The sequence below is a fragment of the Lepidochelys kempii genome, chromosome 3 (genome assembly GCF_965140285.1).
Source record: "Lepidochelys kempii isolate rLepKem1 chromosome 3, rLepKem1.hap1, whole genome shotgun sequence".
Taxonomy (NCBI): Eukaryota; Metazoa; Chordata; order Testudines; family Cheloniidae; genus Lepidochelys; species Lepidochelys kempii.
In genome coordinates, this window is record NC_136382.1 from 153,109,848 (window position 1) to 153,135,200 (window position 25,353).

General features: G+C 45.0%; 1 protein-coding gene across 3 annotated transcripts in view; it reads left to right on the top strand.

Annotated features, from left to right (window-relative positions):
* Positions 1-25,353, top strand: part of DAAM2 (dishevelled associated activator of morphogenesis 2) — a 243,696-nt gene that overhangs the window by 177,580 nt on the left and 40,763 nt on the right. For 2 of the 3 annotated variants that reach the window (XM_073338564.2, XM_073338565.2), the window contains exons 7-17: positions 206-316; positions 1,061-1,164; positions 3,630-3,696; positions 4,512-4,629; positions 6,468-6,606; positions 8,075-8,133; positions 8,549-8,733; positions 9,987-10,304; positions 18,113-18,220; positions 21,393-21,425; positions 23,812-23,918. In XM_073338564.2, the coding sequence (XP_073194665.1) occupies positions 206-316; positions 1,061-1,164; positions 3,630-3,696; positions 4,512-4,629; positions 6,468-6,606; positions 8,075-8,133; positions 8,549-8,733; positions 9,987-10,304; positions 18,113-18,220; positions 21,393-21,425; positions 23,812-23,918 (1,349 nt within the window). The remainder of the gene's footprint in view (positions 1-205; positions 317-1,060; positions 1,165-3,629; positions 3,697-4,511; positions 4,630-6,467; positions 6,607-8,074; positions 8,134-8,548; positions 8,734-9,986; positions 10,305-18,112; positions 18,221-21,392; positions 21,426-23,811; positions 23,919-25,353) is intronic. The other variant, XM_073338566.2, reaches the window with a different exon arrangement.

Consider the following 25,353-nt stretch of genomic DNA (forward strand, 5'->3'; position numbering starts at 1 on the left):
ATTAGTTTTCTTGGAGTGCCCCAAATTGTAATGAATGTGAACAGGTAGACATGGCCCCTCCTCTGAAGCACTTACACTCTAGCAGAGATGTGACACATCAAAGGCAGTCTGACTCTGCCCGACATTCATTCACAAGGAGCTAATGTGGGAGCTGGAAAGTAATTAATGTTGTTAGTCTCCTCTCACCTCACCCCTTGTGTTTCAGACATTGCTGAATGAGCTAGACCGAAGCATGGGGCGCTATCGGGATGAGGTGAATCTCAAAACAGCCATCATGTCCTTTATCAATGCTGTTCTGAATGCTGGCGCAGGCGAGGTGAGTCACCGTCCTGGAAATTCCATGTACAACAGAGCTGTTGCTACTGAATTATTTGCTTTGGAAATGGCTATTAGACCAAGGCGTGAGTCTTTACAGTGTATTAAGTGGGTTAAATTCTTGGAAAAGGTGCTCGACTGGTCTTATCAATCCTAACTTAAAACATCGTCCTCATTCTTTGCTTGTAAATCCCCATTGAAGCCCTTCCTGAGCAGAGACACCCCTTCCCCTCCCCCCCCGAAATACGCCAGTGTGTATGGTGGTTTTGTGAGGTTCATAGATGAGATCTTGAATGAAGCCTCCAAAATTCTTTTTGCTTGTGACCCAGGCTTGGAAGTGACCTGCTCTTGGATCATAGAGAAAATGCCAGTTGCTTTGCTCTTCCTCTGTCCCTTGCTGAGCAACTTGTAGAGCATTGTTAGGTCTCTGAGGGCTCCCTTCTCAGAAGGATACATGGAGCTGATGGTAGTTATACGAGGACTTTGGTTTTGAAGGGGGAACCGCAGGATACACAGTCACCCGAGAATGACACAGTGACTGAAGGCCCGGTTTGAACTTTTTTTTTCTGATGGAAGGGCAGGATTGTTGAGAGAAATTCTGAGTGAGACCAGGGGAAGTGAGCCTATCTGTAAACTTTTAAACGCAGGAGAGGTGATATTCAAAGTAGGAATTTACCTTTAAGTGAATCTATCCAAAATCTTTTGGAGTCTGATGAGTTGGGTTTTTTTACCCCACTTCTGTAAGGACAATTTGGAATTCCGATTGCACCTGCGATATGAGTTTCTGATGCTGGGAATTCAACCTGTTATTGACAAGCTAAGAGGACATGAAAATGCAACATTAGACAGGTGAGTCGTGCTGTTTGACAATAGATACTCCATTATGGAGCAGTAGTAGCTGTTCCAGAAATAAGGTTTCCAACTGAGTTTCCATTCAAGCTTGCTGTTGGGTCTCTCTAAAAGACACGCATGCACGCACGCGCACACAGTATCCTCAGAATGGGCAGATTGGTTATGGAGGCAACATGAAAATTTTTGGACAAAGAGTTCCGGAACTGTTCTTCTAAGATGTAGATGATCACCTGTAAAAACAAGCAGAAAATGCCACCACCCCACAACCCTGATAGGAAAGAGCAAGACCACAGTTCAATAAATACATCAAATCAACATCTACACAGGGCTAATGTTCTGGTTCTTGAAGTCATATTTTAAAAGTTAAGGTATTAAAGAGGCGCTCCAGTGTGGTACATCTGCTTTGGTGACTTTAAGTTCTGTAGCTCGCTGCATTGACTGAGGCAGCTTAAATTAAACTCTTCAGAAATCTACAAGCCAAAATAAACTTTTTAGAACTAGGTGATTTGACTGAGATACTTGAGGAACCTGTAGAAGTTTATCAGATTATAAAGTGAGGCAATGCGGAACACAAACCTTGGGAGGTATGGCATGTGGTGTTGTGTTGTGGAGCAAATTCTCTCCTGTGGTCCACCTATGCATGGAGAGGGAATGCCCCCACTGCTGTGCTACTTCCCATTCCTCTCCCGCATTACCCTAGTTCAAACCACTCCCTGAGGACAGGGCTAGTCTGGAGGTACCAGGTGGCTTGGAGAGAGGCAGCAGTTTCTGCTGGAATTACATGGATTGGAAGACTGCCAGATCAGGCCCCTAATTTGCAAGACGCAGGCTGTCCCATCAAAACTGGAGATTCCTTCAAACCTCAGTATGGCTGGGAATACTGTGAGTGAGATTTCTACTCAAGGATCAAACCATGACATGCCGCAACCTGACACTTTGTATAAATACCTGGTTAAATCCAATTGCCTCTCATGAAGGATAGCAAAGGAGCCTCAAGTCTTTGACTCAGAATATGGAAGTATGATGCTGGAATTCTCCTTTTACACACATACCCCATTGTATTAGCACTACTGGGCCAGATTGTGCTCTTATGCTGGTCACAAGCTGGCCAAATGGCTGAAGTCAACGGTGTTACTCTGGATTGACACCATTGTATGTGAAATGAGAATCTGGCCCACTAGAATAGTGATATTTGTTATCCAGTAACCAAGGATGTTCAACAGGAAGTCAGTGTTGCTGCTGCATCTCACAAGTTACAATGGAGCAAGGTTAGACAAAGAGAGCATGGAGCCCTGGGGGCTAGTGCAATTTGAGGACCCCAAGCACTATGACAAAATCCCTTGTGTTTAATGGAATACTTGAAATTCTCTGTGCTACATGTCATATACAGAATGAGATTATTCCAGCAGTCTGGCAAGCAAGCAGGGCACATGGATTTCCCCCTTATGCAGTGAGTGATATGTCAGTGAAGATACAGCATGTTATATGCCTATTGTGACAAAGTTCCTGCTCTACCTTGGTGGGTCTTGCGCTTATTGACAGATTTGCTTGCCTTGGAGCTTCACGGTAGCCCTCAGCTTGGCTGTTTTTCTGAACCTACAGTCCAGGTTGACTCCTCTTGTGTTTGACCAGGAGTTGGGAGGATTTGGGGGGAACCTGGGCCCGCCCTCTACTCCGGGTTCCAGCCCAGGGCCCTGTGGAATGCAGCTGTCTAGAGTGCCTCCTGGAACAGCCGTGCAACCAGCTACAACTCCCTGGGCTATTCCTCATGGCCTTCTCCCAACACCTTCTTTATCCTCACCATAGGACCTTCCTCCTGGTGTCTGATAATGCTTGTACACCTCAGTCCTCCAACAGTCAGTGTTCTCGCCCCCAGCTCCTCACATGCACACCACAAACTGAAGTGAGCTCCTTTTTAAAACCCAGGTGCCCTGATTAGCCTGCCTTAATTGATTCTAGCAGCTTCTTGATTGGCTGCAGGTGTTCTAATCAGCCTGTCTTGTCTCCAGAAGGTTCCTGATTGTTCTGGAACCTTCCCTGTTACCTTACCCAGGGAAAATGGACCTACTTAGCCTGGGGCTAATATATCTGCCTTCTGTTACTCTCCTATAGCCATCTGGCCTGACCCTGTCACACTATTTTATTTTAATTTTTAAGCTCTAAAAGCAACAATCACCTTGACATAGAGACTTAAATGGGGATTATCAACTTGTTGAACCCCAGGCAGTCCACTCTTCCCAGCTTGTCATTAAGCCCCATTAAATACCCTGTCCTCTGAGCATGACAGAGTAAATATTCCAAGGTGTCTGGACAGTCCCATCATTTGGGGGGTTGCCTCATCAAACCTCCATTATCGCAGCCCTCTGTCAGGGAATGGAGTGCCTCTTCTCCCCTGCCACAGCTTTGGTCCAGGTGAGAGTTGTGCCATGTGAGTTGGTTGGATTTGTTTTCCTCTTTTCTAGGCACTTAGATTTCTTTGAGATGGTGAGAAATGAGGATGATCTGGAACTTGCCAAGCGGTTTGATGTGGTGAGTTGCCTATGTGGGAGCTAGAGTTGCCAGAGGCTGAATATCTGCTTTGGCTGCTGAATGCAAAAGCCTGCAACTTTCCCAAACAGTCAGCAGGGAACAGCCATGGCTGCTAAAGGGATGGTGAATGCTCTTTGCTGTTTCTCATGTACAGAATGGGGATAGTACACGTGAACAATGAAAACATTAAACACTGCCATGACTCCTGCCAAAGGGCTTGGACAAAAGCGTTTTCCTCTCTGCATTGTGCAGAGTTTTCAGGGACGGAAGAGGGCTGGGGTGGTGGGAACTCATTCTCAGTAGTCCTGGGCCTGAACCAAAATTCTGGATCCAAATATGCCCTCGCTTTGAGAGAGTTCAGCTCTGGGCGTAGCTCAGACCCATCTCAGAGTTTTCCAATAACAAAACCCAGGGTACGTTTCTGAAGGCTGTCACCTGGGAGGTTGTGGAGACAGGGTGGCATTTTAGAGGAGATGGGGAGGGATAGGGCCACAAATGTTGTAGGGAGGGGAAGAGTAGATGGAGCAAGGTCAGAGGTATGTCGTCCCACCTTTCCAGCCTCCCAACCCTTTTGGGAACTGTTCCTTACTGCCACTGCAACCAGGTGTGGCAGTGCAGATCCCAAAGGCCCAGCTGACTCCCTATCTGCCAGCCCCCTTCTCACTGAAGCCCCTCTGCTGGGTCATCGCAAAGGGATTCCTGCCTTTTGCAGTCTGCCTATCTCTCTTGTTGAACAGTTTTCACTCCTGGATCCATCTTCCACTCTGTATGTTTCTCTTCCCCTCTCTCTCATGTTATTTCTCTGCCTACTCCAGATTCACATTGATACAAAAAGTGCCTCTCAGATGTTCGAGATGATCAAGAAGAGATTGAAGCACACGGACGCCTATCCCTATTTGCTATCAGTCCTTCAGCATTGCTTGCAGATGCCTTGTGAGTACATCCCTGCTTCCTGGGGCAGAGGGGAGTGGGAAGCCTTGATATAAGAAAGGGACAATAGATCACAGGAGGAAATGCACTTTCTCTCTGATACAGCAAAGGCTTGTTCAGACATTGTGGGTGAAGGAGCTAGGATTTGACACTGACCCCAACCAGTGGATTTTGGAAGCTAACAAATGGCATCTTAACTCTCTGCACTTTCAAACAAAATTAAGAAGTTGGGGGCCTCCCAGCTTGTCACAAACTAAGCTTTTTTGGGGGGGGTTAAATTAAAAGTTTCAAAGGAGAGAGATAGAGCTCTTGTGCTCTGGGTCTGGGAACTCCCAGGCGTGGGTGCCATTTTGAATTTTATCACAACTCAATAAAGAATTTAAAAAAAATCAAATAAAATCTTTGTTGCCCATTGATGGGAAATCTCCCAATAAGCATGTCTTTGGGCTGCTGTCTCATGGCAATACATCAGGCTCTCAGACCCTAACCAGAAAACCAAATCAGCATTTTCTTTTTGAAGGGTATGATATCAATGGGTTCTTAAAGTTATTTGATTAAATAATCAATTGGTAATTACTGATTGATGCTTTCAAAGGGTAATGGCCAGGAGAGAGCCTTTAGCAAGATCATTATGCAACTGTTTAACCCAGCTCTTTTAGGAAAGAGTCCTGGGGAGTGGTTTTAGTAAATTTCACCCAGGCTTGAGCAGTGAGACTGAGAAGCTTAGCAAGGAAGGTGAGGGTAACCCTCCTGATGTCTTACCAAGAGGCTACATGCAGAGCACTATTGGGCACCTGCTGGATTTAAAAGTACAGTCACCCACCTAGCAGTTGTATGACAGTCAATTCTTTAATGTGGTACAAGACAGCACATATGCTTTGGGGCTCAGGGTGAGCCCAGAATGTGCTACCAGAGGAGGGCTAAACTTGATAGGAATGTTGTCGGGTTAGAGGTACAGTTCAGCAGTTTTGAAGTATTTAATAAAAACGTATGGGTATTTAAAGGGCCAGACTTTGAAATCCATTGGGCCAATCTGCAGTGCATTTCCTGCTGTTGTGTGTACACTGTGTGTATTCCTATCCAAGATGGGTCCTGGCTCCTTCAATGCATACCAGAGGGATCAGGGGGTTTTTTTGTTTTGTTTTTTTTAACACATTGGTAACTTTTTTTATAGCTTATGTGCACAAAGTTTTATTGAATTGAATTACAGATAACTGAGCATGCAAATTGTGAATATAAATATTTGTAAAATGCCTGGTCACTATGGTATCTAGATACTCCCCTCCCCCCACACAAAAATCCTCCCCCAGCAAGTAGCAAAGTCACAACTCTGACCTATGGAGACACCTCTGTAGGTGCATTTCTGCACACACTTACCTGATCTGCAGTAGAAATATGCAAAAAGAACAGGAGTACTTGTGGCACCTTAGAGTAACAAATTTATAGTTGGTCTCTAAGGTACCACAAGTACTCCTGTTCTTTTTGTGGATACAGACTAACACGGCTGCTACTCTGAAACCTGTCAGTAGAAATATGGAATTTGAATGTGCAAATTAGGTGTATAATTGTGCATGCACTTTTCACACTAGTCTGATTTGATAGGATTTTACACCCTTGTTGCTCACGTGCAAATGACAATACAAGGCGCAAGATCGTGCAGAACCAGGACCGATGTTCTATAATTTACCTGCAATGTGGTATGCCTTCCCCATCCCCAACCGTTTTGTTAAGATGGGTAAAAAGAAAGCAAGGAACACTGGCCTATTGTCTGTGGAATACAGGGATTCCAAGCACCTTCGGATATTAATATCAACCCTTGTACATTGGTGTTTCTCCTGCAGATAAGCGGAATGGGGGACATTTCCAGCAGTGGCAGCTGTTAGACCGCATACTACAACAAATCGTTCTTCAGGATGAGAGAGGGGATGATCCAGATATAGCTCCACTGGACAACTTCAATGTCAAGAACATCATTAAGATGTAAATTGTGTTAATTATTCTTACTTAATTCTGTTATCCAGTACTTTAGGTGTAAATGCCACTTAAACAAAATACCAGGTCCCTGCACTGAGGATCTTATATCTAGATTATATTTTATTGTAATCTGTTATAAATTTTCTAGTTAATTGCTTTCCAAACTGTAGCCTAATCTGTTCCTTATTTTCCAGGGTATGTTTTACTTTCCTGTGCTCTTTGAGTTCTGTTAGCCTTAGAGCTGGTGGAAAATCAAGGAAGAAAAGTCATGAAAAGTTGACAAAATTGTTTTTTTCTTTTTTTCAAAGTGTTGATGAAAGTTTCATTGACGTTTTATGAAACTTGACCCGCTCTACTTAGATCTTCTTCATCAATGGCTTTGGGTTAATTCAGGAAGATTTCAAATAACATAAAGTAAATCAGCAGCCAAATAGCATAAATAACTTTTATCTCTCCATAAAATATCTGCTCCCTCCCTCAACCGCACGTGGTTTTGGCCAGTGGCTCTCCAGTTACTTCATTCTGTGAGCTGCTTCATGTGAGAGAGGTGGTCACATGAGCCGTCCCTCCTCCCAACTCTTCTCCCGTGCACCCATTCCTTGTGCTGCACTATACCTTCCAATGCCAAACCGTTTGATTGTGCAGCCCACCAGCATGACCTCTGGGGACCGCCCACAGCCCATGAGCTGTAGGTGGAAAAACTCTGGTATAGACACTAAAGTGCTTTGCAATACTTTGAGCATAAACTCCTATATAGAACTACATTCTATTCCATTAAAAATTATACAGTGTCTTCTGTGAGCCAGAGCTAATTTCTCATTAGCTGTTTTGAAAAATATGCTGTAGTTGACTTCCTTCTCTCCATCCCGACATGGGACCTCATTGTAGACCTTGCGCCTGGTCTTTTTTCATAGTTGCTCCTTCTGTTGCATATCTAATCACTCCTTCTCCTGAGTGTTTTCTTTCACTAGTAAGAAATGGCCATGGCAGTCTGAGGTATTGGCATTGTCTGGCAATTGATACATTATCTAAAATGTAGCCAGCCTCTCTTCTCTGAGTTGTAGGTGGCCTTTTTATTGCACTTTTGCAGTTTTTTGTTTTTTGGAGAGTCAGCTGTAGTGACCAGCTGTAGTAATAATTTAGCCATGAGGGCTGTGATAAAAGTAAATGTCATGCTGCCAGGACATCCACTTACCACAAAAGGGATCAAGAAGGATTTTCTCTTCCCCCCCACCCCCTCATGTATAGCATTAAACAATAATGAAGGCACATTAAGGGCCAATTATATCATCATCTGTAGCATCAGGTATTGTCTACTGTGGGTAGCAGGATACTGAACTAGATAGACCACTGATCTGACCCAGCATGGAAATACTACAATTCAGCAAGTTGTCTTTTCCAGTCATTGTTCATTGTGGCCCACAGGGCTGGATGGCTCAGAATAGACCATAAATAATCTGGTTTCATCTTTCAGGCTGGTGAATGAGAATGAAGTGAAACAGTGGAGGGATCAGGCGGAGAAATTCAGAAAAGGTACATGGTCTCTCTCTGTTTGAAGAACTGAGGGAGATGTCCTGATTTAACCACACAATGATAGACTGTAGAGATGGAGATGACCTTTTTGATCCTCCAGTCCATATCCCCATGGGACAATGCTTGTTTGGTCCTAGTAGTATATTTCCCAATGCCTTCTCTAGTCTAGTTTTCAAATGGCTCAAGTGATGGGGCTTCCACAAGTGATTATTCGACAGCTGAAGAAGCCTCTGTCAAGTAATATATACTGAAAATCAGTCTACATATTCCTTGGCCCAGTTTCATCTCGTTGCTCCTGGTTATAACCCCCTCACCCCCACCAGTTTGCATTATTTATCTCAATCTAGCTCACATCTCCTTAGAGAGCTTTCATGGGTTTTGCTTAATCAGTCATGCTTCCTCATTCTGTCTGTAGAACACGCAGAGCTGTTGAGCAGACTGGAAAAGAAGGAAAGAGAATGTGAGATAAAGACCCAAGAGAAAGATGAAATGATGAAGACATTGAACAAGATGAAGGACAAGCTACAGAAAGAATCTTTGGAACTGCGCCAGACCCGGGACCAAATGACAGACCTGGTAGCTCAATTCAATGAGTTCTCGGTATGAGGTTGAGACTTTTCTTCTCATCCTTTAACCCTCAGAAGCAAAAGAATAATGAGCAAAGGCACAATAACGATGAATTGTCTCTCTCCCCCCCCCCACCCCCATACCAAGGGAGTCTGAGTATATAGCTACAAAGGTGGAGGCTTAGGATAGGTCTGCGCTGCAATCAGAAGTCTGATTGCAGCATGGATAGACATACCTGTGCTAGCTTTACCCATGCTAGCATGGCTAAAAATAGCAATGAAGACATGGCTTCAGCATAGGTTGTACAAGCACACTGAGACTCTTGGGTGTGTACTTGCATTGCTAGCCTGTGCTGATGCCCATGCTGCTGCATCTCCACAGCTATTTGTTGCTGTTCTAGCTTAATTAAAACTAGCACCGATATGCCAGCCCATGTTGCAATCACACCTCTGATTGCAGCATAAAGGCTGCATAGGCCTGCATTATGGACCAGGGTATGTGCCCTGGTAAAATATGCAGGGATCAGTGCCCACAGGTCTATAGATCGTCTGTCCCATTCTTTCTTTGTAATTGCCCTCTTCATTTAACCATGCACAAAAAGCCAAGGGGTGTGTGTCCCTTCCCACAATGCGGCAGATGTCCATAATTTGTGTTGAAACCCCGAAATGGAGCATGTTTGCCCCTCACCCCCAGAGATGGCTGGAGAAAGGCAAACGTCACCAGTTACACAGGTATAGGAAATGGAGGTGACACATACTGCTTGTGGTGCCCCTGGAGGGACTGCAGCTGCTTCTGCACTCTGCAGGCCTAACTTTTCCAGCAGCTACCTCCTGCTTGGTGCAGCGCCTTTCTCACTCCTAGCATGCCTCAGCCTCCAGGAGCCCAAATGCAGCCCTTAGAAGCGAGTCACCATGGATAGGGGCTTCTCTCCTGTCTTTGTGTTAGTGGGGTTAGTTGGCATGTATTCAGTATTTCAAAAATCATGCATCAGCCCCCCAAAATTCATGAGATCAGAAGAAAAATAGATTTTGCCTTTTCTTTTTTTTACTGGCTCTGTATTTTGAGCATTTTAAGGGTCACATTTTCAAGCTCTTTTCTGTTACCACAAGGGCTAGAAATTTACTCTTTGACTTTCAAATGAAAGTTGAGATTCTCCCTTATCACAAAACTCTGCAATCTGGGGCCTTAAGAAAAACACCAAATATTGTGAGAGAGAATCATATCAGTTGGCACCATGGAGTTATTGTACATTTTAAACATCCTCTGCTTATTCTTTTGTTCTCCAGCAAGGAGGTGGCATTTCCTTCCCACCCCCTCCTCCACCCCCTCCTGGTGGCCCATTAGCTTTGCCCTCCTCTCTGATGATGGAGTGTTTGCCCCCGCTGCCACCCCCACTCCCATTCTCCAGCAGCCCCCCTCCACCTGCTCCGCCACCTCCACCGGGAGGGCCACCTCCCCCACCTGGAGCCCCTCCTTTCTTCAGCCTGGGGATGATGCCCCCTCCCACAACCACCTTCAGCAGCAGCGGGACCAGCCTGAGGAAGAAATCTATCCCACAGCCTTCCCACCCACTGAAATCCTTCAACTGGGCCAAACTGAATGAGGTAAGACACCGCGGCATCCTTAACAGCAGCCCCATCCTTCCTAGTCAGGCATTACCGCAGGTTGGCTGGTGTCAGTGGGGAGACGTTCAGGGTGTCTGAAGTTGATGCCTTAGTGTGTCTCTTCAGACCAAGGTTGTTGCCCTAAGGGAGGGCATTGTATTCTCTTCCACAAGGTTTCATGGCTACCCTGGAACCCTGTGGGTTTGAACCATGTATATTCCCAGCAGGCCCTAGTGTAGGGCTTCAACAATGAACCTCATCCCAATGGACTGCATTATCGTGACCAAGGCACAGCCTAGACTTTCCTGCATCAGATCCAGGTGTATCTATAACTGGGAGAGCAGCCACAGTGGCTCTTATGACATAAACCAGAACCAGGTGTCCCCTTGGCTAACGCATAGAGCTAGCCCCTTTCTACAGACTCCCATCAGGGAACAAGAGCATCCCTATTGTGTGACCAGCTAGCATGTTGGGGGCAGAGCATAGGGCAGATGTTGCAGAGTTGACTTCTAAATTAGCCTACATTACTCTGTCAGGGGCAGCCTCTCAGAGGGAACAGTGGCCCGTCACTGTCATCACTCACATCATCATGGCCATATGTGGACTCACCTCTGCCCCTCTCACAGTTAGACTCGCAGCTTATTGCCTTTACTCTCCATCTTAGTAGGAGCATTCCTAAGAGACGGGGCAGTGAGAAACGGAAAAGAATTCAAATTGACTGTTGCACAGCTCACTCCTTTTCTGCCACCCCCTGCAGCCACTCCCACCCCTCTGCTTCTCCCCCTCCTGCTGGATTTTTTTTCTTCCCTTCTCTTTTGGGTGTTTTTTTTCCACAGATTAAAAAAAGTGTCTGTGTTGAATTTGGATAGCTGCCTAGAAACCCACGTTCTTTTTTAGACTGAAACTCACCCGGGGCCCAACTCAGGCATTCGGAATGAGTGTCTGGGGACCTCTGGAATGCCACAAGAATTCACTCTCTCCTCTTTTCTTTAAAATAAAACTAAGTGAAATATTTGCTGCACCGTCTGTGCTTGTCTGTCAGGACCACGTGGGGGTGTGGGAGAGAATGTAAGAGTGGGGATTTATTTTCCTTTTTAGAACATGGGGCTTAATGCGATGAAGAAAAGAAATAACAATACATGTATTTTTTTTTAAAGCAAGAGGCACAGGTGTTTCTGTTTAGTGCACAGTAACCATAGGCTTATCCTGCCCTCTGGTTAGGAGTGGAGGCAGCTGTGCTAATAAAATTGAAGGGCTGGGTGGTGAGGTGGGTAAAAGATGCTATTTTGGGGAATGTGGAATGGTTTGGGGAGGTGCAGGGGGCAGGATGTTCCTATGGGAACATTTGTCAGTGTTCATGTTTCGACTTAGTGAGCTCTCTGTAAATCCCAGAGATTGTGATGCTGTCAGTTGGAGGGTAGCTGAGACAGTTGTTTTCTGTGATGAAATGTGCCCCATAACTTGATGCTCCTCACTACAAGGGAGAAGGGACATGTTTGAGCCATCTCCCTCAGAGCTGGTAGGTTCCCCAAACCGCTACTGGGCACTTCCTCTCTGCTCATTGCTGTGGGGAGTAACTTATGGATTTTAATCCTACCCTCTGAACCCAGAGTCAAGCCAGACCAAGGCTAGTTTAATGGGATCATCTTTAGTTTTATTTATTTGTTGGCATTTCTATGGTGCTCATCCCTGCAGTCTCTAAGTACCCCACAAATACTAATTTATTAAGCCTCACAACCAATCCACCTTGTAGGAGGTGGTATCTCTATTTTACAAATGGGGAAGCTGGGGCATAGAAATGTTTATTATTATTTGTATCACAATAGCACCTAGATTCCCCAGTCAAGATCCAGGGCCCATTATGCTAGCTACTCTACTCCATCTATTGTGCATTATGAAACTACTGAGCTGTTTTCTATCTCTTGTTATCTAAGCACTTGGCAATAATTATCACATCCCACAATTCTCATGGGCATTCCAGGAAAGGGAATTCACCCAGCGCTCAGCTGGAAGATGTTTGTGCTTTGAGGAAACTGCACCAGCTTACGAACAATGACTCATTAATTCACCCTGAGACACATAACCTCTATTAGCTTTGTTCTGAATTGATGACTGGTGTCAAAGACACTTTGATACCATAGACTGAGCTCCCGTTAATGCCTTCCACACTGCAACTCCATTCCAGTACTACAATACTGTTTGTTGGAAGCTACTGGTTTTAAAAAGGATGGGGAAGAGACACTAAGCATTGCAGTGTGGCCATTGTGAACTCCCAGGAAGATGTCCTTCTTTGCTCCGAGACTGAAAATGGGGGTTGCTTCCCCCACCAGATCTTTCCATCCTGGGTTTTACACAAGGCCTATGGCATGCTGGGACTGGATATTTGCTATTCGTTCAAATCCACATCTGGAGCCAAGCTTTCAGGGTGTTTAGATCTGGTCCATATTTTGAACTGTCTGTCTCTTCTCTGTATCTTCATAAGTACTAGTATATTAATTTGAAGCTACCAGAGTAACTGGTTTACTTGCCTACATCTGTTCCTGTTCTCTGCTGGCCAGATACTATCAAATGGACTTGCCCAGTTAGGAGTCCTCCAACTTCCAGTAGTGGCTCTACCAAATGAGCTGAAAGGGAGTCTCTCTGTAGTCAAACCCAGCGGGAGCTGTGCTGAGATTGCCTCATCAGGAAGGCTTTTGTTCTGCGTGTACCACAACATCTCCTGTGTGAAAAGAGCCGTGCAAATAACTTCCCACATAGTGGGGAAAAAAATCACATAGCGACCAAAAGAATTGTTCACCTGAGGCTGAATTTTTCCACAAAAACATGAAACTGTTGCTGCTGTGAAAATGACAAATTTCCACTTGTGGTGGATTCGTGATAACGTGGTGGATTTCCTTGTGAAAAGTTGTAGTTGCTAATGGAAAATGGCAAAAAATATACTTCTCTACAGGTTATTAATATGGATGGAAAAACCAGTACTTTTGCACAGATATTCTCAGGGTAGAATCTTTGAGTGTTCTGCTTTGATGGGGACACTGTAATTTCTTGGAGAGCTCTGTTCCATGGGGGTACTACTGAAATCAGTGGAGATTCTTCCTTCCTACGGAAAGTGACACACGGGGTTCTTCAGTAGACAGCTCCTTGAACCAGTATGAATGCCATGGCCAAAAGAGTGATCCCCAAATGGGTCCCAGAGTGAGGGGATCCTGCCACTTGGGACTGGCCCTTTTAAAGGGGGATGGGTCTCCACCCGTGACACAGCTAGCTCTCCTCCCCAGGTGGGGAAAATGAAGGTCATGTGATCTGAGTGTCATGTAACTCAACCTGACCTAGCCAAGTGGAGAAAGGGGAAGTGTTGCCAGCAGATGGCTGCAGAAAGGTTGAGAGAGCCAGAGGAAAGGACAAGGCAGGCCGTGGCCTGTGAAAGACCCTAGATAAGCAGGCATTGGGGGTGGGGTGGGATGGGGGGGTGGCTCTTCAGGAAAGAGCAGGCAGCAACTCAGACAAGCCCAGGAGGGAAAGATGGAAAGGAAGGAGCTAGGGAAGGGCTGAAAACCAAGCTGAGAGGGTGGGCAGAAAAATTAGAGGAAAGAAGACGGACCCCCTTGGGAAGGAGCCATGGACTAGTTTGAGACTGGGGTGCAAAGGCTTTGTGTGTTGTCCAATTTCAAAAACAAACAAAGGAACTCTATTTCCTGGGAAAGGGAGGACTTGTGTTAAGGCTTTAGCCTGAGGCCCAGGTTACAACAGCAAGCCCCTCTGGCATCTGCTGAAGCAGGCTGAAAATGAGAAACTGAGACAGGGCTGCTGCAGAGCCACCCCAGGCCATGAGACGGCACTGTGGAGGTTGCCACCCTGTTACAGAACTACATGGGGGGATAGGGTTGCATCATCTCGCCCTGAAAATGTTCTCTGTTGTCTCAGGTGGTTCTTTGTCTCAGATTTTGCTTTGCAATGAAACAGGGCAAAGTAGCTGTTAATCAAAACCATGCCTCCCTTCCAAAAAAAAAACCCAAAAACTGAAGCTACATTTTGCTCAAAATAGGTTTGTTTACATGGGTAAAGAGATCCATTATTAAGAGGGGAAAAATCCATTTTTCACCACGTTTTCAAGCTTGCAATGAAATGTGAAGAAAAAAATCAAATTTCAAGCAGTTTCACCTTTCGGTTGTGAATAGTTTGCATGCATCTAGTGGTTGCCTGTCCTAAAATTCACTGGACATTCACAGTTTTCACAGGTTTTTCTTGACTTGTAGGAGAACTATAGAGTCCTGAATGTGTCTGGAGCCTCCCAAAGCGAAATCATGGCTCACTCATGCTGTGAAGTTATGTTGATGCATGATGGAGTTTGATGACTTGGAAACAGCTGGCAGCCATAACGGAGGACAAGGCTGTATGGACCACCTGCCCTGTGGAGCCCCTTGCTTTGTCATCTTCGTAACCCTCTGGGCAAGCAGCAGACTGTGCTTCATTTCAAACACACAAGTGCGGAAATGAAGTGACTGCAGGAAGGTTATAAATATAATACACCAAAAGTCCATGTCAGTAGAGCAAATGCTTTATTATGACTCATCCTGACTAATCCCATGTTTCTCCAACTACCCCACTTCCCACCATTTCTTAGCTAATCACTAGGGGATCCTGGGAAATGTAGTTCCTGGGTTTAGTTTCTCAGTGTGGGCCAAGACTTGTGCAAAGCAGAGAAACCACAGAGCTTGGCAGGCTTGTAACAATTTAAAAAAAAAAAAGTAAAGAATTTTTTATTTTTAAATTGCTAGTTAGGGACCATAAATATTTTTATGGAGCTGAGGGAATCATTTATCATAGCAACCACGCTATGTAAGTCTGTTTCTCTTAAAATGCTCAGTCTCTCTGGCCAATGACAAGAAGCTATCAGCCAAGCAGCAAGAGCACAGCAGAAGAAATAGTCTAGCAGCCCTCTGCAGCTTTTCAAGGGTCAGTCTCAACACAAGAATGGAAGGGAGAGCCACTCCGTGTGTGCCCTCAGTGTTCTGCTGTTCTGCCCCCACCTCTCTGCAGAATGGCTTCCTCAACTGCTCTGTGGTATACTTTTTCAACACTTAAGCTGGGCTGTCTGGGATTGAAGTTCTTTTGTTCATGACATACAGACTGTCCCAGCCTTGGATGTGTCTTTATAGGTTCATGTAGTATAAAACCAAGAGATGGGCAAACCAGCTTGGATGAGCCCAGACCTGGTATGAATGTCTTCTGAAATCAGAAGAAGTAGGGGTAACTTTCTGTTTTGCTTTTTTATTTTTTTCTGGGGAAGCAGGTGACTGGGGTGATGCTCCCTTTGTAGTTGTTTTTCCCAGGCAGATCAGAAATCCACTGAGAATTGCCTCCCTCCCATGATCCTTCTAGCCACAAGGAAAAAGTCACAAAACTATTGGTGAGCCTGTTAGATTCTGGGTTCTACTCCATACAGGAAGGTTTCAAGGGCTGTGATGACCCTCACCCACAGTGCTTTTCCTCCCTCTGTTTATGCATCAAGAGAGGAAGGGTGTTTGTTTTGCTTTGCACCTTCTCACCTTGTTAGGAATTTCCTCCAGACACTTCAGTGCCTGCTCCCCCCCCCCCCAGCTTTTTTTTGGTCCCCACATCAGCTGTTTTTCCTGCTTCCTTGAGCCTTGTGGCTTACAACATTTCTCTTATTCCTCTAAGGAGTGTGAATGGGAAGTGGAACCTGTTCCTATAATGACATATTAACACACTTTGCTGCGTGGGTGAACCTTAGGTACTTCAGAGTTAGAGCCTGTTGGGGGCAGTTTCATTGGCTTTCCTTACTTCCTGTACGCAAGACGCCCTTGCTGGGCTGTTCTGCAGCGCCTTCACCTCCAAGACTTCCCCCAGTCCCTTTTATATTTCTATCTTTCTATGTAGTCTGATCTTTTTTCACGTCAACAGGGTGCTATTGCACTCACATTGCCCTGGAGGGACAACATTTGGGGAGGAGAAGGTATTTCAGTCTCCAGGGGCTGTTCAGTCCATGGTGCCTCTCTTGTGACTGCAAGAAACAACAAAATCCTTTTCCTAGCTTAGAATGGCAGCTGGCCTTAAAATTCAAAGGCTTTCAAAATCTCCCTTGTTCCAGTGCCAGTGGAGAGCATAAAGAACGAGGAGTACTTGTGGCATCTTAGAGACTAACAAATGTATTTGAGCATAAGCTTTTGTGGGATAAAATCCACTTCATCGGATGCATTCAGTGGAAAATACAGTAGGAAGATATCTACACACACACACACACATACACACAACATGAAAAAATGGGTGTTGCCATACCCACTATAACAAGAGTGATCGATTAAGGTGAGCTATTATCAGCAGGAGAAAAAACCTTTTGTAGTGATAATCAGGATGGCCCATTTCCAACAGTTGACAAGAAGGTGTGAGTAACAGTGGTGTGGGGGAAATAGCATGGGGAAATAGTTTTACTTTGTGTAATGACCCATCCACTTCCAGTCTTTATTCAAGCCTAATTTAATGGTGTCCAGTTTGCAAATTAATTCCAATTCAGCAGTGTCTCGTTGGAGTCTGATTTTGAAGGGTTTTTTTGTTGTAATATTGCGACTTTTAGGTCTGTAATCAAGTGACCAGGGAGATTGAAGTGTTCTCTGACTGGGTTTTGAATGTTATAATTCTTGACGTCTGATTTTTGTCCATTTATTCTTTTACGTAGAGACTGTCTGGTTTGGCCAATGTACATGGCAGAGGGGCATTGCTGGCACATGATGGCATATATCACATTGGTAGATGTGCAGGTGAACAAGCCTCTGATAGTGTGGCTAATGTGATTAGGCCCTATGATGGTGTCCCTTGAATAGATATGTGCACACAATTGGCAACGGGCTTTGTTGCAAGGATAGGTTCCTGGGTTAGTGTTTTTGGTGTGTGGTTGCTGGTAAGTATTTGCTTCAGGTTGGGGGTCTGACTGTAAGCAAGGACTGGCCTGTTTCCCAAGATCTGAGAGTGAGGGATCGTAGAGCATGTAGTTGTGAGAAGGCTTCTGCCCCCCCCGCCCCCCAGCCGTGTTGGTGACTCCCTCTTTCATGCTAACCACCTACCGGACAGGGGAAGTCTGCCATACGTTGAGCTGCCTTCACCATTGTGACTGTCAGTGCTGTGGTTTGAGAGGTTGGGATACAGATCACATCTGTTTGAGAGCTGTGGGTATCTTCTGGTGAGGACAGGGGAGCCCATCCAATAGGAGATGATTTGCCTTTAAAGATTGTGAGAGAGTCACTTGGGGGGAAAACCTTGAAGACTCCTTGATACCGTTCAGGGTGTATTCCACACCCACTTAAGGTTTGCAGCAAGGTCTTGTGAAATCTGCAGCTGGAGAGAATTTTGTCTGGGATTTCCCACACATTAGAGTCCTTGCTACATTTCCTTCTTATGATGACAACCTCTGTTACAACATGACCATGTTCATCTGCAGCAATTGCCATTATTGGAAGGAAATGTCCCCATGGGATCTTCAGTGGTATCTGCGATGATGTATTCTAGTCTTGGAAAGTGGCATTTTTAAAGGGGGATTGATGTAATGCAAATTTCAAAATGCCTAGGTTAAAAAACCAGCCCCATTAAGTTGTATTAATGTTTCTCTTTGGACTAGAAAACTCTCCGACGTCTTCCAGAAACAAAACATTTCCCCAAAATGACAGCAGCATCCTGTGCTGTGCCAAGTCAATACAATAGCTGGGTCTGCCTTGCTGGAATTGGGTGTGCTTAGCTACAGATTTTCACTGTGATTTGTCTCCTGAACATATGATTTTCTCTTTGGATTGTAGGAGAAGATCCATGGCACAATCTGGCATGAAATTGATGACTTAAAGGCTTTCAGGGTGCTGGATCTGGAGGATTTTGAAAAAATGTTCTCTGCTTATCAAAGACATCAGGTAAGGGAGGGGCTCTTTTCCCCCAGCATTGCAGGTCTTGAGTTTTCTGAGACTCTGGATCAGGATGGGACACATTAGTGACTGGACCCTTCACTGGCACTAGTGGGGATGCGGGGAAACCAATAGGGGGCTACTTCTGCTTGAGAGTTTGGTGCTCCCTAGAAAAGCACAAGAGTGGGGAGGTGGGTGGGGAACTGTTGGCCAAAGTACAGCATGCTGTTGCCTTGATATTTAATCCAAATGTGTAGCCCTTGGATACTACAGATCCCAGCAGGTAATGCTCTGATTTTGATCTGAGCAGCAGCTAGCTTCTGTAAAGCTCTTGAACTTTGTATTCAGTGTTCCTAATCTCTTTCTATCTTTTTTTCCTCCTTATTCCTCCAGGGTAAAACTCTGGGCAGCTACAGAGTATTGAGCTATGTGACCAGAATTAGCTGTGTTTTGCTTTCTCTTTTTTCCAAACAACATATTGGCCAAACTGGCTGAGTTACAGAATCTGTCCAAGTTACAGATTATGACACTAACATCATACTTTAACAGCAGCCATTTATTAGAAGGTCTTTTTTCCCCTCCTCCTATTCTTGGAAAGCGAGTCACCTGCAATCTGTCTGCTTCCCAGGAATGAGATTCAGCAGGAATGGGACTGTACTTCTACCTCCTTCCCTCCCCCAGATTTCTCTAGCGTTTGGAATGTGTTCAGGGAAACTTCCTTGCAACACTGTAGAATCAGGCCATTGCTCCTGAGTTTGAAGACACACACAGAGAAATGATAGCTAGAAGCTATTTTGATGCTTAAACATTGCCCCCTATAGTGCTGCAGAATTACCAAGTAAACTTAGCTGGCTTTGTTCTCTCACTCTTCTCTCGTCTGTTTAATTCTTCATCCAGTGCTAAACATATAAATTATATTAAAATTATAAACATACTAAAATAACTTGCATAGTCTGATTTAATGGCACAAACCTAAGGACTTTAGTCCAGGCTTCCCTTCCATCTTTAGCCGGCACCACTGAGTCTACACTAGGTATCAGACTTCTATTATTAGGCAAACTGGTTCCAGTGAAAGAACTAACCTGGGTATCATATCTCCAGTCATCATAAAAGCAGTTTTAGCAGAACTCTTCCAATTTGCTAACCCAAAGATGTCTAGATGAGCATCCCAACTTGGAAGCTTTTGAGGTTCCAGTATATGATGGGAATGTTGCACTTTGATCCTCATTCTGACCCTGCAAATACCTTGACATTTCAGTGGGGTTGCTAGGATTACTGATTTCAGAGTGGTAGTCGTGTTAATCTGTATCAACAAAAAGACAAGGGTTACTTGTGGCACCTTAGAGACTAACAAATTTATTTGAGCATAAGCTTTCGTGGCCTAAAGACTGACCAGAACTGTCCTAATTTTGGGATGTTCAGAATAGGCAGATTTGCATGAGAAAAGACCCTCAAAATATCCTCCTGAGGAATTTACTCCACAATAAGAATCCAATTTGCTAAGACTAAAGTACATGAAATTCATTCCTTGTCCATGGCTGGCTTTAGGCATTTGCAATAACCACAGCTGTGAGGGGAACCCTGAATCAGTGCCGAAATAGGCAGTTGCCATCTGTACGTGTTAGCAGCCATAACAGCAGCAAGACACCATCACAATGCAGTGGTGTTGCATCAACACATGACATCAAGATGTAAACATTGGAGCTTCATCACTAGGAAAGACCTTCCAAAGTCTTGCCTCCTTTGGGCCCCAGAATCTAAAGCCAAGGCTGTCCTTGTCTGCCAACTCTTAGTTAGAAACATAATATTTATGGCTGCATTACCAACCACTGAAAAGCAGTTTGGCCTGTTCAACCATAATCCAACCTGACCCTAACCCCTTCCCACTGGAATGGAGCCATCCTCTGAGAATGACCTCCAGGAGTCTAAAAATGGTCCTTTTGAACCTTATAAAAATATTATAGTACTTTATAACAGCCCCAGACACTGCAGTATCACTGATGTAAGATATACTAGTGTAGAATACCGTAGTATGTTTTTGTACTAAAGGTTATTGACTGTATTCCAGCTTTGGCTTCAGTTTTACACATTTTTTCTTTAAATATTCCTTTGTTTCTTTAAATAATATTTCTTCTTTCATCTACATGCATCCCAATACAAACTGGATTCCAATCAATAAGTCCTCACCATTTTTTTTAAAGCCAAGCAACCAAAGTTCCTCATGAATTAAAATCTGATCAGAACTTTTCCAGTTGATTCACACTTGGTCTTTTCTTCCTTTTTATTGTTGGAAATACTCCACTCTGGCCAACTATGTGTTTACTCTTGACTTTTCATGAGTTCATGACTTTTAAACTTCATCCAAATATCTGTGAAGAAAAATGTCAAAGTAGATCTCTGCTCTTTTTTGCATTTGAAAGAGAAAGTGAGCCTGTAAATAAGTCATTTCTTTCTTTTGCTGCTATTAACATGGTCTTAATATATTTTTCCAGTTTCATTTGTTAAACTGCTTCATTTTTAAAGACGAAAGGATCTGTTCTCCTCTCCCTTGGCCCGTGTATCTCCTGCTGGTGCTGTGGGCAGAAGCAGTGTTGTGTCCAGTGAATGAGCATTGGACTGAGAGGCAGGTCTCTTGGACTCCTCTCCTGGACTCTACCACTGACTGTTTGTATGATGTTGACTAAATCACTTGAGCTCTCTGTGATTTAGTTTGCCTGTCTATAAAATGGGGACAATACCAAATGCAGAAGGGTGTCATGAGCCTTTAATTATTTAGTGTTTGTAAAATGCCTTGAGATGCTTGGATGGAAGTTGCTCTAGAAGCACAATGAGTTATGATTAATAATGGGGAGCTATGTACATGCATAAGGAGAGGAGAACAGAGCCTGGAGTGTTAACCTTGGCAGCTCTTTGGATAAGGACTGTGGCCTAGATTTTCAAAGGTATCGAGGTGTTGCTCCACTCAGCATTGCAAGCTCAAGTACCATTGACTTTCCATGAGCAGGGCAGTGCTTAAATACCTTTTCACAATCTAGGCCTATGTTATTTGCAAATAATTTTATTCTCTTAGAAAACTGTGTATGGCTAAAATCTGCCTCTTTGTTAAACTTGGTATCTTTATCTCCGTGGCTAATGTTTGGCATGTTTCCTTCTCTGTTATTTGCGGCTGCTGCCTGCATAGGACCTGCTAACTAACCCCTCCTCCTGTAAGCAGGTGAGTACCACTGTCTGCCTCCTAAAAAACAAACTATTGGCTTGCAAGATTCTCCTGTGGCATGCAGACCAAAGGCAACAGAGAGCACCATGCAAATAAGGGGCCCTGTGCTCATCTAATGCTCAATTTTTTTTCAACAGCTCCTGCCTGGGTGGGGAGGAGGTACAAGGAGCTCCCCTTCTTGCATTTATCTGGGGTGGGAGGAAGCTGAACACAAGCATCATCCTTTCACTCAACTGTATAAAATGTGGAGGTCTCGGTCTGGTTTCTATAGACAGGTGACCGCATCATGGAAACCCCATCAGTGCAGCTTGCCCTCATTGGTCCCCTTCTTGACCGTTTTTAGCAGAGAGCCCAAGGAACAAATGGGACCCAGAATATGAACTCCTTCTCAACCCTAGCAATGCTTTCTGCAGTTCAGTGTGTGACACACCACGGTAGGGCACTGTGGGGAAAGTTTACACTGACCTGCCCACACCTGCTTTGGAGATTACTTCAGTCTCCAGGCCTATCACTTCAGGTCCCCTTCACCAGCCACAAAAGAGTCAATAAAGAAAGGTTTCTGTCTGTGGGGCAGGAAGATGATGCTGAAGCTTGAGTTGGGAAGGAGGTTTAAGGTCATTTGACAGTGACCCTTCAGGGCAATTGAGAAGGTAGATGAGAGAGGGGTCTGGTTCAGTCCACCTTATTTGGGAGTCTCATAGTCCTCAAAGACCAGGAGGAGAGACAGAATTGTGTGCGAGTGAGGTGAAGAAGTTCAGGCTCCCTTGTCTACTCATCGCACTATGGCCACCTTAAATAAAATCAGAGTAGAGAACACTTCAGAGGAAGGCATAGCTTTCAAAAATGGTTTTGTTCTGCATTTCAGGCCCCACTGTCCTATAGTGAGTCCTGGTCACCAAGTCCCTTCCCAGAAAGTCCTATAAGAACCTTGGCCACCAGGGGAAGCAGATATATGGTTGTGGTCAGCTCATTATTTTTCAGCATGTTAAGGGACAATAAGGGTTAAGGTTGTGTGGTAGAAACAACTCCCCAAGGCAAGTTTCTTAGGTTGGGATTTTCACAAAAGCATAAGGGAAATACTCCTGATGGGAGCCTTATCCTTATGGCTATCTGGAAAATAGGCACATCAGTTATTTCTCTGCTATGTGAGAGTACTAACTAGGGCCTTTAAGTAGTTTGGAGATGAAAAGTTTTAAAGAGGTCTGTTCTAGACATGCCTGTGCACAGTTTCCATTAGCCATATTCAGAGTCATACAAGCCCTTTGAGAGGAGAACAGACTCACTAAGCATCTTTGTGTCTCAAGTCCTGGTTAATTCGCCATTACTAGTGGACAATGACAACTGCAGGGTGCTGGTTGCAGCTCTCTTATCCTCTGCTGCCCTGCAGAAGCTAGAGCTGCAGGGAAGGGCTACTCTGCAGCTGGCATAAGCTCCCTAACAGACCTGACTCCAGTGGAGGATCAGGGCTAGTGCTAACCTGCTCCAGCATGCCCCTTCCTGCCCCTGACTCAACCCTTTCCTTTTCCTTACGCTGGGGTCTGGAGGGCAGCGGACATCAGAGATGGTTATGCTGCCTCTGCCAGTGTCATACCTGTAGAGATTTCCCCAAGGGGGAATTCTCCCGGGTCAGTTTCTGGCCTCGGTGGGCTGGAGAATCTGGCTCTGAGACAGCACGGGGAATGCTCCTGCTGAACATCCACTGGGCATTGATTCCCATTTTTGTGTGGCGAGTACAGCTGAGTGACTCCAGGGAATTCCGCTCATCATGTCGTTTGTGTGTTTCTTGGCATCCCTCTCTCAATGAGAATTTGGCAGGCCTGTGTTCCAATGGTGAATTCAATAGTTAAGAGACAATATAAGGACTCTTATCCAACTGGGATGCAACCTTTCCACACTGCTGGGCAACCTCTACTGCAGGCACTTCCTCCTGGAGGCTGTTCAGGCTTCTGAATAGACCTGTGTTCCTGGGGATATACACACGCAACTGCACTGCACCATAATGCACCCGGTTCTGCTCTCATATTAATGTTACACCAATGTAATACTGTTGATAGTTACTCCTGATTTATGATGGAGTGAGATCAGAATCAGGTCCAATGCCTGAAAGTTAGGATGATCCTGCACAGCTAATGATGATCAGCATTTGTTTGACTAGTGAATTGCGGGGGGGAAATCTGTCTGAGTCCCTCCTCCTTTAGAAATTGATTTCTGGCACTTCCTATCTCCTATTCTGCCTCCTGGATTAATCTCCCCACAAGTTCAGCGCTAGTGGGTTAGGCTGGGCTGTTGCCCAATATACTTGGTTTATTCTGTGGGTGTTGGCTAGAGAGAAGAGGAAGCAAAAACAGGGCATTGATTATTTTTTCTGTCTGGTTACTTGTAGAAAGAGATGGGCTCAACTGAGGACCTATACTTGTCCACACGGAAGGTTAAAGAGCTTTCTGTTATTGATGGCCGAAGGGCTCAGAATTGCGTCATTCTCCTCTCCAAGTAAGTATAGTAGCTATGAACTCACGGTGTATAGCATGGTTCATGTGTGTAGAGGCAAAGATAGATCCAACACAGACATCCAAATACTCACTGAGATCAACCGTGGACACCTGCACATGCACGCAGATGTATCCACACCCAGATGAGACGAGTGTCTGCCTATGTGGAATTGCATCCACTCCTGGAGGCCCCAATGCATTTACAGGTTTGCAAACACCTGGCAATCCAAAACACAGGCACTCCACAGATCTATATCGAAACACAGGCAAGTAGATAGACTCTCAACTGCCATAAACGCACACAAACAAGTGTGTGTGTGGGGAATGTGGCCACTGTGCAGCCAACAGTACGTGGGCTGTCCCATAATGGTGCACACTGTGCGCCGTATGTGTCATTTGGCAGCAGTTTTTCTGTTACATTCTTCTTTGCATATTGCTCTGAGAAACCCTTTGGGAGCACACCAGACACCTGAAGGATGCTGGCAGATCCAATATATCTATCTTCAGCCTCTCTTCCCCCGCATCCTCCCCCCGGCCTTTTTTTTTTTTTTAATTGCCTTTGTGGGGCAGGCAGCGAATGTGAGAGACACTCAGGAATAAGTGTTTGTTACTTGTGCCTTTAGCTGTTAAGGGCCAGCAGGTGCTTTTGCATCCTCCATATCCTCCTGCAATGACCTTTGTGTCCTCATATGCTGTGTATCTGGGCTATATGCACACCTTGCATGTCCTTTGCCAACCATTCTAGACTAGGCTGCAGGTCTGTTGCTAAACAGGTCTGGCTCAGCACTAAGCTCTGCACAAGGAGACTCCCCTTGCTACAAGAGAGGAGAGGAGCGTCAACAACTGGGGTGGAGATAGCTTTTGGGGCAGCACTCAGAAAAAATCATTCCATTGCTCAGCAGGAAGTGCAGGTTAATAAGTGTGAGAACCCCCCCCCCCCGAAAGCTAACCATTAAACGCAAAGCTGCAGCTAGCAGAAATGGAGCCCGTTCTTTCCATTGCTTGGTGAAACCCACTGAGGTTCTCATTATGCTTCTTAGGTGACATTAGTCGGCCTGTCAGCAAGACACTCTCTGCCCCCACATTCCCAGTGAAAGGGGTTGGTTTACAGTTTTCTGTCTGCAATAGTTGCCTGTGCACGTCATTGGTAGCTGGCAGGGGGTTGTTTAGGATTTTCATTCCATTGGACAGATCTGCTGATGTATCTGGGTCCCAGATTAGTTCTCTTAAGCACGTGGAATGTATATTATAGTGATGGGGAAGGATCCCAAGGTGAGAGCCTGTTACTTGGGTTGTCGACAAGAGATTTGGGTTGTTTGCGCATCTTTCTTTTTCACACGCTTAAGTTCACTGTAACCTGGTTAAAGGCACCAGGGTGAAGCTCCAGGGACTGAATCTGTGTTTCTGTCCAAAGAACAAGGACAGCTTGGGCGCTA